The 20,286-nt window shown below is 40.3% G+C and overlaps 1 protein-coding gene across 6 annotated transcripts in view; it reads right to left on the bottom strand.

The window, feature by feature from the left end:
* LOC124787661 (zinc finger CCCH domain-containing protein 18-like) overlaps positions 1 to 20,286 on the bottom strand; it is a 141,736-nt gene that overhangs the window by 37,664 nt on the left and 83,786 nt on the right. For all 6 annotated transcript variants that reach the window (XM_047254465.1, XM_047254469.1, XM_047254464.1 and 3 more), the window contains 3 exons: positions 17,586 to 17,760; positions 12,192 to 12,421; positions 7,556 to 7,647 (listed from right to left, as the gene is read on the bottom strand). In XM_047254465.1, the coding sequence (XP_047110421.1) occupies positions 7,556 to 7,647; positions 12,192 to 12,421; positions 17,586 to 17,760 (497 nt within the window). The remainder of the gene's footprint in view (positions 1 to 7,555; positions 7,648 to 12,191; positions 12,422 to 17,585; positions 17,761 to 20,286) is intronic.

Below are 20,286 nucleotides of genomic sequence, written 5' to 3'. Positions count from 1 at the left end.
TAATTGTTGGTATGTCTGGCCTTCGAAAGTGAAGAAGTTGTGGGTCAGGATGAAGCTGGCTAAGTTAATGGGGAAAGAGGTTTTAGGTAGGGTGGCAGGTGATGGGCGTGAAAGGAAGTGCTCCATTGCAGCGAGGCCCTGGACGTGCGGAATATTTGTGTATAAGGAAGTGGCATCAATGGTTACAAGGATGGTTTCCGGGGATAACAGACTGGGTAAGGATAACAGGCGTTCGAGAAAGTGGTTGGTGTCTTTGATGAAGGATGGGAGACTGCATGTAATGGGTTGAAGGTGTTGATCTACGTAGGCAGAGATACGTTCTGTGGGGGCTTGGTAACCAGCTACAATAGGACGGCCGGGATGATTGGGTTTGTGAATTATTCCTTGAAGCTCTGCGGGAACATCAGGAATGGGATTACCTTGGCAAACTTTGTAAGTAGTGTTGTCTGAAAGCTGACGCAGTCCCTCAGCCACATACTCCCGACGATCAAGTACCACGGTCGTGAAACCCTTGTCCGCCGGAATAATGACGATGGATCGGTCAGCCTACAGATCACGGATAGCCTGGGCTTCAGCAGTGGTGATGCTGGGAGTAGGATTAAGGTTTTTTAAGAAGGATTGAGAGGCAAGGCAGGAAGTCAGAAATTTCTGGAAAGTTTGGAGAGGGTGATTTTGAGGAAGAGGAGGTGGGTCCCGCTGTGACGGAGGACGGAACTGTTCCAGGCAGGGTTCAATTTGGATAGTGTCTTGGGGAGTTGGATCATTAGGAGTAGGATTAGGATCATTATTCTTCTTCGTGGCAAAGTGATATTTCCAGCAGAGAGTACGGGTGTAGGACAATAAATCTTTGACAAGGGCTGTTTGGTTGAATCTGGGAGTGGGGCTGAAGGTGAGGCCTTTGGATAGGACAGAGGTTTCGGATTGCCTGGAATCCTTACCCAGTCTGTTACCCCCGGAAACCATCCTTGTAACCATTGATGCCACTTCCTTATACACAAATATTCCGCACGTCCAGGGCCTCGCTGCAATGGAGCACTTCCTTTCACGCCCATCACCTGCCACCCTACCTAAAACCTCTTTCCTCATTACCTTAGCCAGCTTCATCCTGACCCTCAACTTCTTCACTTTTGAAGGCCATAAATACTAACAATTAAAGTGAACAGCCATGAGTACCAGGATGGCCCCCTCGTACGCCAACCTATTCATGGGTCACTTAGAGGAAGCCTTCTTGGTTACCCAGGCCTGCCAAAACAAAGTTTGGTACAGATTTATTGATGACATTTTCATGATCTGGACTCACAGTGAAGAAGAACTCCAGAATTTCCTCTCCAACCTCAACTCCTTTGGTTCCATCAGATTCACCTGGTCCTACTTCAAATCCCATGCCACTTTCCTTGACGTTGACCTCCACCTGTCCAATGGCCAGCTTCACACGTCCGTCCACATCAAACCCACCAACAAGCAACAGTACCTCCATTATGACAGCTGCCACCCATTCCACATCAAACGGTCCCTTCCCTACAGCCTAGGTCTTCGTGGCAAACGAATCTGCTCCAGTCCGGAATCCCAGAACCATTACACCAACAACCTGAAAACATCTTTCGCACCCTGCAACTACCCTCCCGACCTGGTACAGAAGCAAATAACCAGAGCCACTTCCTCATCTCCTCAAACCCAGAACCTCCCACACAAGAACCACAAAAGTGCCCCACTTGTGACAGGATACTTTCCGGGACTGGATCAGACTCTGAATGTGGCTCTCCAGCAGGGATACGACTTCCTCAAATCCTGCCCTGAAATGAGATCCATCCTTCATGAAATCCTCCCCACTGCACTAAGAGTGTCTTTCCGCCGTCCACCTAACCTTAGTAACCTCTTAGTTCATCCCTATGAAATCCCCAAACCACCTTCCCTATCCTCTGGCTCCTACCCTTGTAACCACCCCCGGTGTAAAACCTGTCCCATGCACCCTCCCACCACCACCTACTCCAGTCCTGTAGCTCGGAAGGTGTACACGATGAAAGGCAGAGCCACGTGTGAAAGCACCCACGTGATTTAACAACTGACCTGCCTACACTGTGAAGCTTTCTATGTGAGAATGACCAGCAACAAACCGTCCATTCGCATGAATGGACACAGGCAGACAGTGTTTGTTGGTAATGAGGATCACCCTGTGGCTAAACATGCCTTGGTGCACAGCCAGCACATCTTGGCACAGTGTTACACCGTCTGGGTTATCTGGATACTTCCCACTAACACCAACCTGTCAGAACTCCGGAGATGGGATCTAGCCCTTCAGTATATCCTCTCTTTTTGTTATCTGCCAGGCCTCAATCTCCGCTAATTTCTAATTTCAATTTGCCGCCGCTCATACCTCACCTGTCTTTCAACAACATCTTTGCCTCTGTACTTGCACCTCGACTGACATCTCTGCCCAAACTCTTTGCCTTTACAAATGTCTGCTTGTGTCTGTGTATGGGCGGATGGGTGTGTGTGTGTGTGTGTGTGTGTGTGTGTGTGTGTGTGTGGGCGCGCGCGAGTGTATACCTGTCCTTTTTTCCCCCTAAGGTAAGTCTTTCCGCTCCCAGGATTGGAATGATTCGTTACCCTCTCCCTTAAAACCCACATCCTTTCGTCGTTCCCTCTTTCCTGATCAGGCAACAGTTTGTTGCGAAAGCTTGAATTTCGTGTGTATGTTTGTTTGTGAGTCTATCGACCTGCCAGCACTTTCGTTCGGTAAGTCACATCATCTGTGTTGAAACATTCCACGTGGGAAAAATATATCTAATAACAAAGATGATGTTACTTGCCAAACGAAAGCGCTGGTACGTCGATAGACACACAAACAAAGAGAAACATACACACAAAATACTAGCTTTAACAACCAACGGTTGCTTCGTCAGGAAAGAGGGAAGGAGAGGGAAAGACGAAAGGATTTGGGTTTTAAGGGAGAAGGTAAGGAATCATTCCAACCCCGGGAGCGGAAAGACTTACCTTAGGGGGACAAAAGGACGGGTATACACTCGCACACACACACAAATCCATCCACACATATACAGACACAAGCAGACATATACAGAGGCAAAGAGTTTGGGCAGAGATGTCAGTCTAGGCGGAAGTGCAGAGGCAAAGATGTTGATGAATGACAGGTGAGGTATGAGTGGCGACAACTTGAAATTAGCGGAGATTGAGGCCTGGTGGATAACGGGAAGAGAGGATATATTGAAGAGCAAGTTCCCATCTCCGGAGTCCGGATAGGTTGGTGTTAGTGGGAAGTATCCAGATAACCCGGACGGTGTAACACTGTGCCAAGATGTGCTGGCCGTGCACCAAGGCATGTTTAGCCACAGGGTGATTCTCATTACCAACAAGCACTGTCTGCCTGTGTCCATTCATGCGAATGGACAGTTTGTTTCTGGTCATTCCCACATAGAATGCGTCACAGTGTAGGCAGGTCAGTTGGTAAATCACGTGCGTGCTTTCACACGTGGCTCTGCCTTTGATCGTGTACACCCTCCGGGTTACAGGACTGGAGTAGGTGGTGGTGGGAGGGTGCATGGGACAGGTTTTACACCGGGGGCAGTTACAACGGTAGGAGCCAGAGGGTAGGGAAGGTGGTTTGGGGATTTCATAGAGATGAACTAAGAGGTTACGAAGGTTAGGTGGACGGCGAAAAGACACTCTTGGTGGAGTGGGGATGATATATATATATATATATAAAACAAAGATGATGAGACTTATCAAACAAAAGTGCTGGCAGGTCGATAGACACACAAACAAACACAAACATACACACAAAATTCAAGCTTTCGCAACAAACTGTTGCCTCATCAGGAAAGAGGGAAGGAGAGGGAAAGACGAAAGGAAGTGGGTTTTAAGGGTGAGGGTAAAGAGTCATTCCAATCCCTGGAGTGGAAAGACTTACCTTAGGGGGAAAAAAGGACGGGTATACACTCGCACGCACACACATATCCATCCACACATACAGACACAAATGTCTGCTTGTGTCTGTATGTGTGGATGGATATGTGTGTGTGTGTGTGTGTGTGTGTGTGCGCGAGTGTATACCTGTCCTTTTTTCCCCCTAAGGTAAGTCTTTCCACTCCAGGGATTGGAATGACTCCTTACCCTCTCCCTTAAAACCCACATCCTCTCATCTTTCCCTCTCCTTCCCTCTTTCCTGATGAGGCAACAGTTTGTTGCGAAAGCTTGAATTTCTCTCTCTCTCTCTCTCTCTCTCTCTCTCTCTCTATATATATATATATATATATATATATATATATATAGAGAGAGAGAGAGAGAGAGAGAGAGAGAATATCACACTCTTTTCCAATCATTCTTTTCTGTGTTCTTTTCATTCCTACTCATCTGGGCTTTCCAATACAGAGTGTAGTACACATATTGACAATCCTGGAGAAGTGTGATATTTCTTTCTTTTCATTGGTCTTTGCAGCAGCAAGTTTTTACTGTTCCAATTCAGTTGCCTCAATTTGACGAGGTGTGGTCTGACCGATGCCGAAATAGATCACGAATTATATTTGGGTTCTGGAGAAACTGATGTTGATTTCTCAGAAAATGATGTCATGGATGAGTCTGAGGTGCACATGCACTATGTTAAAAAAATAATAATAATAAAGTTGGAGAGTTTAGGTACTGAACACTGATAACTAAATACCCAGTATTTTTATTGTATAAATTTTCAGTTTGTAATTCAGAAGAGACTACATTTGCAAATACAACTTTTGTGATAAAATCAGAGCAGGAATGCATCTTCCTAAACACTTCAGAGGCGACCAGTGGCATTATTCCTCCAGATATCGTGACTGAAGAGTGTGGAAGACCAAGAGCAAGAATGAGAACTTGGCACCATATTAACACTAAGGAAGGTTGAACGATCACTGGCTGTATACCCGATATTAACATACTCCATTTGTCATAAAAGTTCCAGGACAGTTTTTTATTTTTCATTTTTATTTCTAGTGTGCAATACTTAAATGGAACAAATGTTGTTTTTATGTTACCTGGTATGTTGCGTCCTTGAAACAACCTTGGCTATGTTTCCACAAAAACTCAATGTGTAGCAGGGCAGTGCTTATCAACACATTGTTAGGGTTCTTGTCACATTAGTTATGGTGACACAAGGGATGCTGGTTGTGAGCAAAGAGTGAACATTAATTTCTGTGTTAAGCTCTGAAAAATCCCAAGTGAAATGTGGACAGCGATTCAGCAAGCATATTCAGGCAAGGCTTTTTCAAGATGTCAAGTTTTCGAGTGGCAAAAAAGGTTCTGTGAAGGCAGAGATTCAGTGCAAGACAATCCCATGGCTGGTCACTCATCTACAGCATATGCCAGCTCAAACATGGAGCCCGTAAGGCAGTTATTGTAAGAAGACTATCATGTATCTGTACGTACATTATCAGAAGAACTTATTTTGAAATATGATGTGTCACAAGATTTTAAGCAAATATTTAGGGAAACATAAACTTAATGCAAAACTCACCCCTCACACACTAACAGACGAACAGAAAGACGAGAGGCAAAGAATTTCTGCTGAACTACTGATCCAAAATTTCTGATAGATGGTACTACCAGTATGACACTCATATGAAGAGTCAAAGTGCTGAATGGCAGAGTCCTAGATCACCAGCCTCAAATAATTCTAACGAACAAAGACAATGTTGATCACATTGTTCGAAAGGATTAGTTCAGCATAAGTATGTTTGTCCAGGTCTTGTAATGAACCAAACTCTTTACATCGAAATCTTGAAATGTTTGCAGCAAGCAATTCGACATCACCGTCGTGATTTGTGGCGTTCTCAGGATTGGTTCTTACTATGTGACAATGCAAGACCCCATACTGCTTTATCTGTTACTGCGTATCTGCCCAGACGTTGTGTTATTGCCACCCCACATTCGCCATATTCGCCTGACACCTTGCCTTACGTCTTTTTCTTGCGTCCGCGAGGAAAAAGGCGACTCAAAGGAAAGCTACATCACGATATCACAGACTTCCCACAGGTTGTGACAAATGAGCTTACAAGCATCACAGTTGAAAGTTTCCCTGCTTGCTTTACTTTGCAAATTAGTGTGTTTTAAAATATATCATGCAAACAGAAAATTATATCCTAAAATATCACAAGAAGAGATTATATACTACATTAATAATGAAGCACAGTGTTTGTCTAAATTATTATTCTTTTGCTTACGCCTTTATCCCACAGGTTTTGCAGGATCAGCGTTGTTACAACGGATCTGGCAAGGTTAATTTGAAGGGGGGGCCGGATGTCCTTCCTGCTGCCATGCCATACCCCCCGGGACAGTATCAGTGTACCCCAGCTTTCTGCGTCTAGTGTAAATCATGACAGAGTGCAAACGTGTTTCAAATGCCTGCAAGTTGTGGGGGACCAGAACGTGGGGACCAGCCCAGTATTCATCTAGGGGGATGTGGAAAACCACCTAAAAACCACCCAGACTGACCGGCACACGTCATTAATCTGCTGGGCGGATTTGATCTGGGGCCAGCGCACCTACCCAAGTCCAGGAAAGAGCGCATTAGCGCTCTCGGCTAACCTGGTGGGTCAGTGTGCTTCATTATTAAATTATTTCCTGCAAAAGAATCAGGCTGTTTCTGGAAAATTAACTTCTGACGATTTTCTCCTTTTTCAAAAATGAGGTTATCATATCTTGTTTAATGAATGTAGATTTTCAATAATGTTATTGTTAATACTATATATGAACGATCCTAAAAGTTACAGACATATGATAAAAACACCCAAACCTTTTGGTATAGGCTCACTTGTTATGGCCCAGTACCGTAAGTGTTAATAAACAGTATAATGAAGTGACAGGTTAATGCTTTTCTTTCAATAACACGTCTTCTGTATTCTACAGAGTCATGGGTGAATATACTAGTTTTTAGCAAAATAGCACTAAGGTGATTTTGCTGACAAATTAGTACCAGAATCAGACGAAACAATGGTTATCTGTAGGAATAAACCCATTGCACAAAGGAATGGTGTGTTGTTGTCTGGTACTTGATGGCCTCTGTTTTAATTATTCCGCTCTATTGCATCTGTTGGTTGCCAACCTTGCCTTGATCAAGCAATGTTTCACTCTTTGACAAAGTTGTGTGAACTATTCATCATTACCTCTTGTCTATACTCATTTCAATGCAATGTAAATACAACAGCTCTCTCAACCCCAGTAATAGCAGTTTTTTTTAAAGAGGTGTCAGAGCTGTGGCTCCTGTAATTTGGTCTCTACCAAACAATGATTACTTTTTTTTCCTTGTCTCATTTGCTTACTACCTACTGAATTACTAATGCCATAGTTATTCACTATGAGGTTACATTATGACTCACTACAAATATTACAGGTGCATAAAGATAATCTGTGCATATTTCCCTTTTTAATTAATTACAGTGTATAATTTTGCACTAGATACACATTATATAAAAGATGAAATGAATAATGTGTGCTCAGAAAAGTAAATCTAATGATTCCACTTTATTTCTCATACAGAGACTTAATAAAGGCAAGCTAGTGAAGTTCTTACCTTTAATGCATCCATTGCTTTAACCTTCAAAGACTGTGTAAGGGCAAGTCTTTCTCTCTCATCTATTACCACACGCTTCTGAGGCCGCACGACTACAAAGAAATGAAATGTAACAACATACAACATTATCAATAGAATTCAAATCATTACAGAATAAAATACATTCATGCATTCACCTATTACAGCTACACTTATTTTACAGTCAAAGTAACAAAAGGAAAACAGAAGGAAATCAGCTGTGTCCTTTTCAGGAAACTACAAGAACTTAAATGTGGATGATGGTACAGAGAATTTGGCTCCTGTCACCCTAAATGCAAGAGCACTATTCAACTGTCACCTCACAAGGTAATATGAATTGTAACGTGACTGACGTGGTTGGAAAGCTCACTTAAATTTAAGGGGTGGTAAATTCCCTGAATTAAGGAACAGTATAGCTCAGTTTAAGCTCTTAGGAGGAGGCAGTGACTTTTTTCTGAACATACTTCTGCAGTTTAATGCCGTACTGTGAGAACACAATTCTGCAAGGCCAAATTTGTTGATTCAGAGTGACTTCATAGCTTATAAATATATGACAAGAAGAAAAAATATCATACCTTAGTGCTGTTAGAATATATACACACCAATACAGACACACTGCTAGAGTGTAGTCGGCAGTGAAAGGATAGATATTTACAATTTTCACTGATGATGTAAGATGGGCAATCACCGCAGAATGGCAGTCTGTGACTCAACAATTTTTAAACACAAATGGCTTGCTGATTATCATCCTTAAAAAAGCCATAAAGCCAAAACAAATCTGCTTGTGCTGAACAACTTAAGGTTACTTACAAATACTAGCTCGGTACATAAGAAAGAAGACTTTTCACATTACTTACTATCTATGAAGGCAATCCCAGAAGTAAGAGTTCTTATATCTTTAAATATACAACTACTCAATTGCCATTTCAGTTCATGTATTCGCAGAGACTGTGGCAGTTTTAAAATGTTGATGTCATACTAGCCTGCTACCATGTCTTTCAGGAAGCCCTGAACCTCATCTTTCGCCTCATCGTTGGAGCAGAACTGCTTTCCACAAAAATGTTCCTTCAGCTTTGGGAATACGGTTGCTCGGTACCAAGTCCAGACTGTATGGTGGGTGGGCAATGATGTTCCAGCCAAGGATTTTGGAGATCGATAGTTTCACGGGTGAAGTGTGCACGCACACTGTCATGGAGAATGCTTATGCCCTTGCTCGGTGTTCCTCTTCTTCAGTTCGGACTGCACTTTTGATTTTTTTTCAGCGTTTCCCAGTACCTGTCAGCGTTTATTATTGTACAAGCAAGCAGGAAGTCAACAATAGTACCTCCCTTCTGGTCTCAAAACACTGCCACCACAACTTTAGCAGCAGACTGTTTTTGTTCGAATTTTCACGGCTTTGGATGATGCCACTTATGCGACTGTTGTTTTGCATCAGGTGTAAATTGATATGCTCAGATTTCGTCACCTGCGACAATTAAGTCCAAAAGTTGTTCTTTACGCATGCGAAGCAGCAAAGATATTTGAAGGTACAATCAACTCACTGCCGTTTATGATATTCTGTCAGCATATGGAGTACCCATCTTGCATACATTTTCCAATTTGTAACTTTTCCTTTAAAATACTGTGGATAGTGCTTTGGGAAACTCAGGAACCAAAATCCAGAGAGCGTGCAGAGTGATCCTACAAACATTACGCATGATTTCCTCAATCTTCGCAACTTGTTGTAATTTGCTCCACTATTGCTTTCTTTGTCGAGTATTTCAGTACAACCAGCTGAAAACTCTCTCTGTTACTTGCAAACTTTTTGACACCCATGCATGATTTTCCCTACACTTCTGGGGAATCGCCCTCATATTTATTGCGACATATTAGTATACAGCTGTTCCACTATCCCAAAATATGTCCTTACACTGCAACACATTTCATCAACATCTATCAATTCAGTGGCAATGGCTAAGCAGTTTATTTCAGACATCTACTTATTGACAAAAAATTGTGCACAAGTTAATAAGAGAAGAAAGCTAAGTTGCACTGTATGGTGTAGAGATGGGGGTTGGGAAATATACACAGGTCAGAAAATAAAAGATATAGGAAAATAAAAGAAGAGTGAGGAAAAGGACAGTTGCTGACAAGAAATGTTGAGACTGAAGAAATTAATTAAATTAAAGTGAGGTGGGTAGCACAAGGACTTGCTGTAACCTCAGTTCACACCTGTGGAGTTCTGAGAAACTCATGCCTGGGGGAAGAGTCCAGATATGACACTTGGTGAAACAGGCACTGAGGTCATGACTGAGATGTTGCAGAGCATGCTCTGCAACAGAATGTTGTGTGCTGCCAGTATGCATCCTCTACCTATGCCCATTTATCCCACCTGATAACTTGGTGGTAGTCATGTGAATATAAAAGGATGAACAGTTTTCACATAGAGTGTATAATGGTAACATACAGTATCCTGTTGCAGAGCATGCTCCACTACATGACAGTCTTGACCTTGGTGCCTGTTTCATTTTAACTCTCCCACAATGTTTTGTCAGTAATCTCTGTCTTGTTTATTACTCTCTTGTTTATTACCCTCTAAGCTCTAAGATTTTCAAATATTATCTAGTGCTGTCCCCCAACAAACAATCTTTCTTCTCATCCCATTTGGTAAGTCTTCCCTGACCGATGGTTCTGGGCAACTTTGCCAAACTCTCCCCATTTCCTAAACCCAACAAGTATTTTTCCTTCCCCCCTTCTGTCAGAATAAGGAGTCACTGTCTTCAAAAGCTTACAGATTTCAATACCCTTCCATGTGTGTTCTCCTGCCACCACTTGGTAAGTAGATTTTTGATTTATTCAACTACATTATATTTCCAAAAATTGATTATTTTCATAGATATATTAGACATATACTTTGCACAACTAATTAACAAAACCAAACACAGAAATGTTTTGACCAGTGGAAGGAATACACACAGATATATTCTGTGTATGTCATTAAATGGGTTCAGCTTTGAAGGTAACAATTACTAATGTGATATATGCAGAAAATACACAAATTTTCAGAGGCAATCTAATTTCTTTTGTGTCAGACCATGCACATATTTCCCAGCAGAGAACAGAAACATCTCTGCAGTAAACTCTCACTCACTGCTATGGAGGTGATCCATTGCATGAAACTTGTAAGATTATAAGCTCAACAGCTTATGATTAGCAAAACAAATGTCGAAATGAGGAGAAACAGTTTATCTAAAGTGACAAGATACTCGCTTTTTAGTGGTATGTTCAAAGATAGCGGTGAATGTTGACCACACACAACACAATGCAAATGTTTGATACAGAGAAGACTGGCTAATAATAACAACAATAATATCAAGAAAATCCAAATATCATAGACCACAACTCGAGTATGGTGGCAGTTGGGTGTTGTGACATGTTACTGAGCTCAGTAGAACCAGTGCATAAGACTGAGAAATGGCATTCTCCCCCCCCCCCCCCCTTCATGTTCTGCGATTTGTGCTTTATAAACGCTCATGATCTCCACAGGTAGGTAACAAGGTGAAAAATGGCACTCACAGATTTTCACTTCTCTCTCGTTAGGGAAGCTGTAAACAAATTGGTAACACAACAGGGGGAAGCAGGCAAAGGAAAGTACTTCAGTTAGTAAAAAAAATGCTCAGTCATCTCTCTATGGTGCAATCAAATTATTTCAACACAAAGGAAATATTTTCTAATCAAGAACGTTATTTTTGGTTCTTAAAGTTTGCTGAGAATAATTAATTTTATTTATATACTTGAAAAATATCTGGATACTGGGAGTGTCCATGCAAGCACTTGATTCACTTGTAAACTGTTTGTGAATGAACGATTTTGCTAGCATGCACCAAGAGCAGAGACAAACTGGAGAGGGTAGATGTAAGGACTGCACAAAGTTTAGCTCAAAAGATACATTTGAAACATTCAGCATGGGCCAGGAGGCCAACTCAGGTAATTTAGCAGGCAGGAAAGGGTCTCCTACGGTCGGGTTATGGAGCAGTCAGTCAGCTTTGGCAATAACAACACAGCACTCTACAAGGCCTATGCAAGCACATCTGTAGCTGTGAAAGGGTTAACATTTCAAAATTCTTGCAAGTTGTGGGACATTAATTAAACAGTTGTGAATACAAGAAGAAGAAACCACATTTGCCCCAGTAGCTGAGGCATAATGCTAAATTCTTGCACTTCAGAATAACTTACTGATATTTGTAAATTTTTGAAAATTACTGATGTAGGTAAGGTACTGATGGTTCATACTGAATTAATAATTTACAAAAACTTACTTCCTTCCACTGGTTCTCAAACTTTGAATACAGCAGCCATAAATGTTGTTCCAATTCTGCTGTTTGTATTATGATTGTAAGTGAAATAAAATATTCCAAAAACTTAGTATGACTGTTACCCAACAACACACAATACATATCTACGGAAATTCAGGTTGAAGACATTTATGTTTCACACTGCACTAATAATACAAAAACTGAGCATTTCATTTCTGCAGATTTATTTGCATCAGTTATTTAAATCTCTTTCTAATACTGAATCTGATAAAAATACTGAAATTGCAACCACATACACAATCTAAACCAACACAAAACTGTACCTTTTGGTGAAGGTTCCCTGCTGCTTGAAGATGAAGAATAGCTGGAACCTGATGAATCACTGCTGGAACCACTTGAATCTGAGCCAGATGAAGATCGTGATGACCTCGACCTCGACCTTGACCTTGATCGAGATCGTGAACGTTGCTTTTCTTTATTAGACATTGCAGCAGCCAAAACAATTTTGGAACGATCCATTGCTAATTTGGAGACAGCAGGAATGCGAGGAGGACTGAAACATGACATTTGTATTTCAAAAGTGGATCAGTGTGTTACATGCACAAGATACAGGGTGAGGCAGTGAAACGGCACGATTTTGTAAAACCACCAAAGATTTATTTACAAGTAAAATCATAATAGTTGAACATGGATCTCAAGTACAAGAGTGGAAATTAAAGATTTAACTTAAAAACAATCATTTTTTAAATATGGTGTCAGTGAGGTGTCGTCCTTGGTTTTGCACACATTGTCTAAGCCTGAGATGAAATTGTCCCATGACGTTTCGTAGCATCTGTACTGGAATGTTGTTAATTTCCTGTCGAATTCGCTCCTTCAGGTCTTCTTTTGTTCTTGGTGGATTTTCCTGGAAGACTTTGCACTTGAGGTAGCCCCAAAGAAAAAAGTCTGGTGCCGTCAGATCTGGTGAACGGGCAGGCCAGGGGAAATCGCCATTCCTGCTGATTAGACGTCGTGGAAATGCAAGTCTGAGCAATTCCATTGAGACATTAGCAGTATGGCTTGTTGCACCATCTTGCTGGAAGAGTGTTTCAGCATCTGGATCATGTCGATCAATTCCAGGCAGACCAAAAATGGTCAACATGTCAGCATAACGTCCAGAGTTTACCGTCACTGTGTTGCCATCTTCATCTTAAAAAAAATAGGGCCCCACGATTCCACGAGATGACATTGCGCACCAGACTGTTACTTTTTCAGAATGGAGAGGTTTTTCATGAAGTTCGTGCGGGTTATCTGAGGACCAATATCTGAAGTTTTGCTTATTTACGTACCCACTAAGATGAAAGTGGGCTTCATCACTCATCCATAAGTTATGCACTCTTTCTTCATTTCGTTCAATAACGTTAAGCATTGACTGGCAAAAGCGTATACAGTTATTGTAGTCATTAGGTTTAAGGGCTTGCACTACCTGAATTTTGTATGGATGATAGTGAAGGTTACTCTTCAAAATCCGTCTTACTGATCGATTGCTGAGACCAAGTTCTGCGCTGTGCCGTCTCGCGGATTTTCGCGGACTTCGTCCCAACGCTTCGCGCACACGATTAATGTTCTCGGGTGTCCGGATTGTTTTTGTGCTGCCGCCTCTTTTCTTTGTTGTGCTAGCAGTAGCTTCAAAGGTTTTAACCCAAAGGAGAATGGCTTTCCTTGATGGCACGGGAGCCCGTGGCGGCAGGTTGAATTCACGACGAAAGGCGCATTGAGCACCAACCACACTATCCGCGTTTTTGTAATATGCCTTTACGGCATATGCACGTTGCGCACTCGACCAACGCTCCATGGCTACTGAAACTTCCACCACTCTAGACGCCCAAGGTCACTTCCCCCACTCTCGCAACCCCCCTCCGCGCCCGACAACCACTATCGAAATCGTGCCGTTTCACTGCCTCACCCTGTATAACACACAAAAATCAATAATATCCAAGTAATGGCAGCATTTTCAGAACCATAAAGACAACACCAACATCTATACATTCCCTTCCTTTAAGAAAAAATAAATAAAATAAAATAAAGAAAAGAAAAACATTGCATCAATTCACTGACAGATACCCATGTATCACCTGCACTGTTTCTTCTATGCCACCACAATCTCTAACCTTCTGTATCAAACATCATCAGCAACGTTTCTCAAGTGATTCTTTTTTCATCATATTCTACTTTAGCAAATAAAATGTTGCACAAAGTATAATGTAGCAACAGAATAACTTTCACCCATACCAACACTTTGATGGATCACTGTTAATTAAAACTGCAAATATTTTTCTGGCATTTTTTCCCAATCCATTATATCGCACTAGGGTTCTTGTTAGTCCTCAAACAAATTGGCAGTTACTGTAATTGTATCACATCACCAGCCAATTAAGCCACAACAGTTCTGTTCTTGAAATGTAGCTAGGCGGTGGTGCTTCCACTTGCTACAATTCTACTCATTATTTACATAATCTTTTTCTTTCTCTCTGTTATTCTGATGATAACTATATACCAATTTACTTAAAATATTCAAATTCTTATCTAACTTTAAAATGGAATGACCATATAAAATTAATCATCGGTAAAGCAGATGCCAGACTGAGATTCATTGGAAGAATCCTAAGGAAATGCAGTCTGAAAACAAAGGAAGTAGGTTACAGTACAATTGTTTGCCCACTGCTTGAATACTGCTCACCGGTGTGGGATCTTTACCAGATAGGGTTGATAGAATTGATAGAAGAGACAGAGAAGATCCAACAGAGAGCAGCGCCCTTCGTTACAGGATCATTTAGTAATTGCGAAAGCGTTACGGAGATGATAGATAAACTCCAGTGGAAGACTCTGCAACAGAGATGCTCAGTAGCTCGGTATGCACTTTAGTTGAAGTTTCGAGAACATACATTCACCGACGAGTCAAGTAGTATATTGCTCCCTCCTACGTATATCTTGCGAAGAGACCATGAGGATAAAATCAGAGAGATTAAAGCCCACACACAGGCATACTGACAATCTTTCTTTCCATGAACAATACAAGACTGGAATAGAAGGGGAAAACAATAGGGGTGGTCAAGGTACCCTCCGCCACACCATCAGGTGGCTTGTGAAGTAAGGATGTAGATGTAGCCAATATTTCATTAATATTCTTTATGCAACAGTTTATTTGAGCTGTGTTGATATACCTTATTAACCATAAAACACTTTAAGAGAAAACTGTAATTTACTACAATAAAAAAACCATGTGCTTGTAAGAATGTCATCAGCTAATGACTATTAATCTCCAAAGTGACATAGCTCATTTGAAATCTCTAATTTTCCTTATCCAAGTAAACATTTTGCTTTTCCTGAAAAGTTATCCAGAATTAATGTTTCTACCTACCAAAAAATACTTCTGTTATTTTGACCTTTAAGCACATTTAATTCCAATAACTACTCTCCTGATTTTATTGCCCTAATTTTTCAACCTAGAGAATATCTTTGGTTATCACAACAATGTGTTCATTGATATATTAAAAAAATTAGGAAAACTAAGAACCTGTGGAAGTATATGCTGTAGTCACAACATAGTTTTTTCCCCTCATTATACTAACCTTAGTTAAAAAGATTCACTATGTTGTCCATTTAATTGTGTATCCTGTAAGTTTACTCTCTTTTGTACAATAACCAATGTGTACATCCATATTTTGAAATTTGTTCTTATGCGTGTCTAAGTGTGAGTAACAGGCAATGCCACAGACTACAGTTAGTAATTGTTACGATAACATCTCAGTGTCACAGTCAGCACCCAACAGTCAAAGTGTTCACAACTAAATGGCAGCCATCATAATAAATACCTTTGTGAAAGTTCATTGGGCTGTCCTTGTTTTAGCTGCCAACTTACAACATCTGCGAGTAAAATGTCTTATTATGTGTCGTTCAAAGAACTGGAGACTGGATATTCACTGAAATTATATTGCCATTGTCACAATACTCCATCATGTAGTGGAATTACTGATCTGTGATTAATATACTTCAGGAATTCTTACAGACAAGCTGATAATCATATGATTATGAGTGACAATAAATGTGTAGAAGTGTTGAGCTAAATATTACAGTGCTGCATCCATCATTTAAAACTTGTTATGAACAACAACCACAGAGTGATTTGCTCCTCTGAAACAATGGTATTTGCTTGGATATGGTCAAATCATTACTAGTGACCTAGACAGAATTTATCACATTAGGCATCTCTGTTATTCCCTCTTGCTTACAAATAAACCACACAGTCACTGTAGAAATACAAAAGAAAGACTTTTCTGTTTGTCTAAACTAGGATGGCCAAAACTGAAAATGAAACTGAAAACCATTCAAGATGTAGGAAAAGCCAAGGAAAATGACTTTGTTGAAAGGGGTTAGACAATATTAGAAAATATACAGAAACTACATAAATATTTATAGCTGAAGCCAGAGTACACAAAGTCTGAATGAGGTGTTAATACAACAGTGGACATCAAATTGCAGCTGCTACAGATGATGACAATGATGACTAGAAGCCAGAGAAAAGCCTAATAACCCACTACTTAAAGATTCAAGTATTTTATTAAAATACAACCACATACTACATAAAATTCTTGAAAAGCCAACTAATAATTACCTACCACGATTCAGTAGATTGTGTCAACCATGTCAGCCACTGTTATTTACAGAAGGCCACCATGTTTCAGTAGATTGTGTCAACCATGTCGCCACTATTATTTACAGAAGGCTACAGGCAGCCTCCATTAAACTGGTTATAAGGGGGGAAAAAAGATGAATGAACCCTTAATTTTTTTTAAAAAAATTACAGTATTCAGTGCATACTTTTCACTAACATGGGAAAGGTAATAGTAAATATGGCTTGGAAATGTAATTTTATAAATGGGTCAAAGCAACCAAATGCGCTGTACCAGGCAGCAATAGTTCGTGACAGTCTACTAAGTTACATTACTCAGTCATTCTCTCAAGATTTTTTTCTTTCAACATCATACACAAAAAATTATTTCAAAATCTCATGAAAACATGCAAATTAAATCAAAGTTACAATGAAGTATAGCACCAGTACTTACTGTTTCATGGTCTTTGACTTACTTTACAATGACGTGTCAAGCTATTGACAAGAAAATTAATAGTATTATTAAATAAATTCCATTACCTGTACATCAACATTGCAATAAAGTACTTTTCTCACACAACACCATACTGGCTAGTTTTCTTATAAGTCACTACGGAAATACTCCCAAAAAATCCATTGGGAGGCTCTTTAAGAAAGTCACTGCACATTGTAGAATGCTTTACTCTCTGAACTCCAAGAGGTCCCGTACAAAAACAAGGCTAGCGTACATCTTGTACAGGGATAACGAGAGTAAAAATAGAAAAAAATCCAGGTTTGTACAGAGAAGCACCAATAGTCTATCTTCAAATATACCATCTGTAAATGAGGGAAGGGTGGGGATGATATTGGTTTGCCATTACTAAACGCCGTACGCTGATTTTAGGGAAATAGATGTAGATGTATATGAGAGATAGTTTTCTTTCCTCAGGCTGAAAAAAAAGTATTTGCACTGAAGTACATTAATTTCCTTTCTAAGTCTATATCATGAAAACCATTCTAGTTTCAATGAGATTATCAACGCTGAGATAACTGTGCAGCATAATGCTTAAAACAAAAAATAGCTTACACTGTATTTGGAACAGGTGCTGGAGGATTCTGTGCAGATTTACTCCTCATTCCAGGCGAAGGTGGTCTTACTTCCTTCGGCTTGCGAGGGCTGGGAGCTGGCGGATTCATCAGGAGTACCCTTTCATTAGCTGCCTTTTTCTCTGACTGAGTAACTGTTGATGCAAGTGGCTTGGCTGGGGAGAGAAGTGTAATACTATTTTAGTATCACGCAAAACAGTTTTGTATGACATGGGATAAATCAACTTTGTAAACCACATATGCTGTGTTATAAAATTTGTGTACTTTTAACAGTAGATACAATTCAAATTCAAGTTCTATCTGAATATAATAAGCTGCAAAAGCTTGCAAATTTCTTTAAGTTTTATAGAGGTTTGCTTCTGCCACTATTTGGTGAGTAGATTTCCAATTATATTACATCTATTTCCTGTTGGAAAAATTATAAAAAGGATAATTATAATTAAAGTTAAACTTTCAAACCAGTGTAGAAATAACACCACTGGCCAGAACGACATCAAATTGCAACGGAATATTATTGGAGAAAGCAGAAAACTTATGACAGAAGAAAAATAGTTACAAAATGAAGCAATAGCTGGCGCTGTAAGCATTATAATTTAATAGTGGTCGAGTACAAAAGACAAATGAATCATACAACAATGCCGAAGGTGTACGTTTGACTTTTAAAGAAACAGTAGTACTCATTGTGTATGGGTGTACAGGTGTGACACTGTTAGTTATGTAAGCCCATCCACCACGGAAAAGACATATCACATCAGATGGGAAAAAATCTGTTTTTAATTGTCCTGAGGCCATAAACCGCATAAAAAAGCATCGATCAAAATCAAATCGGATTATTAATTTCCGTGTGGCTGTTGCAAACATGTTCAATATGCTCCCCGCCGTTTTCTGCAACAAGTTGAAATCGAGAAACAGCATGTTCCACAACTGATCGAAGTGTTTCTGGGGTCAAATTCAGAATGTGTTGTGCAATGCATGCCTTCAATGCAGCTAAGATCGCAATCGGAACACTGAACACAACATCCTTCAGATAGCCCCGCAGCCAGAAGTTACATGGATTAAGACCAGGTGATCAGGATGGCTGTATGGAAATGTCGGCTGATAATTCTACCATTTCCAAAATGGCACTTCAGGAGCTGCTGGATTTGCAATGTGCGGAGGTGCGCCATCTTGCATAAAAATGATCCCCTCCACACATTCACACTGTGGAATGATGTGGCTGTGCAGAAGACACTCATAGTGCTTACCAGTGACAGTATGGGTAATAGAACCGGAAGTACCACCCTCTTCGAAAAAATATGGTCCTATAATAAATGATGCCATAAGTGACCTTTTCAGGATGAAGTGGTGCTGGTTGATTTGCGTGCCAATTTTCTGTTGCCCTTATTTGACAATTCTGTGTATTGACATATCCGGTCAGATGGAAGTGGGACTTTGTCTGTCCACAAAATCTTCCACAGCCAATCATTGTCCACTTCCACGCGAGCAAGAAATTCTAAAGAAAAGGTCTCTCTTGCTGTCGGGTCAACAGGGAGCAACTCGTGCACATGAGTAATTTTGAATGGATACAAAAGAAGGATGTTTTGTAGGATTTTAAGCACTGTGCTCATGGGTATGTCCAATATTCAGGCAATTCTCTGTGCACCACACGTTTGCACACCACCACTCGACTCCTCCTGCACTGCTGTGGCCACTGCTTCCACTGATGTCAAATCAATATGTTTCCTCCCTCTACCAGGTTGCACACCAAAAGAACCCGTTTTTTCGAATTTCCGAATCATTTTCTCCAGACTCACAGCAGTCATTGAACCAACGTCTTTTTCAAATCCTTCAGTCTCCGGAACTTCTGCAGAGTGACGTGTGCACAGTCATCATTCATGTAATACAGCTTTACAAGTAAAGCACAATCCTGCATTGAGACAGTCTTGGTGAACATCACAGACACGAAAGGAGGAAAAGCCATGTACCGGCGTGTTTATACCAACTTCAATGGGTTATGTGCACGACAGGTGTTTTCATTTATGTATTCTGACATATACAGTGCCATCTACTGATCAATTTTCACAATAATTTTTTTCTTCTTTTTCATACTTTTCCCCCTTCTCCAATAATATTCCATTACAGTTTGATGTCATTCTGAACAATGGTGTTATTTCTAAAGCGTTTTGAACATTTAACTTTAATTATAATCACCCTGTATATTACACTGCCACTTTTTTCATAGCCCCCCTGTAATTTAGGCATGGAATCTGTGTTACTGCAACAATTACAGTTTTAGTTCCACTTGGTTCATTGTCAAACCCATTTTCACTCTGTTTCCTACTGAGGAAGTACAACAACAAATCCATCTAATGTATGACCTTTAATTTCAGCTATCTTACTAAAAGTTTCTCACTGGTGCATCTCTATTTTTATGTCTACTTTCACATAAAAATCTCCCATCCCACTGTATTATCAGCTTGTAGCAGTACCTGTTGTCAAGTATAAATCTCTCTACATTCAATGTAGCAGTCTTCTAACTTGTCTCAGAATGTGAGCACACAGTATTGGTACGTAGACTTTAATGATTCCCATGCTTTGTTTAATTCTGAGGTAACTTTCATTTTTCTGTCTGAGACACCTTCATTGTCTATAATTCAGAGACTTCTCGAAGATCAAAACTGTGTGTAAGACTGAGACTCAAT

This window comes from Schistocerca piceifrons, chromosome 3 (assembly GCF_021461385.2).
Source record: "Schistocerca piceifrons isolate TAMUIC-IGC-003096 chromosome 3, iqSchPice1.1, whole genome shotgun sequence".
In the NCBI taxonomy this organism is placed as follows: Eukaryota; Metazoa; Arthropoda; class Insecta; order Orthoptera; family Acrididae; genus Schistocerca; species Schistocerca piceifrons.
This window is presented reverse-complemented; position numbering and strand designations above follow the sequence as displayed.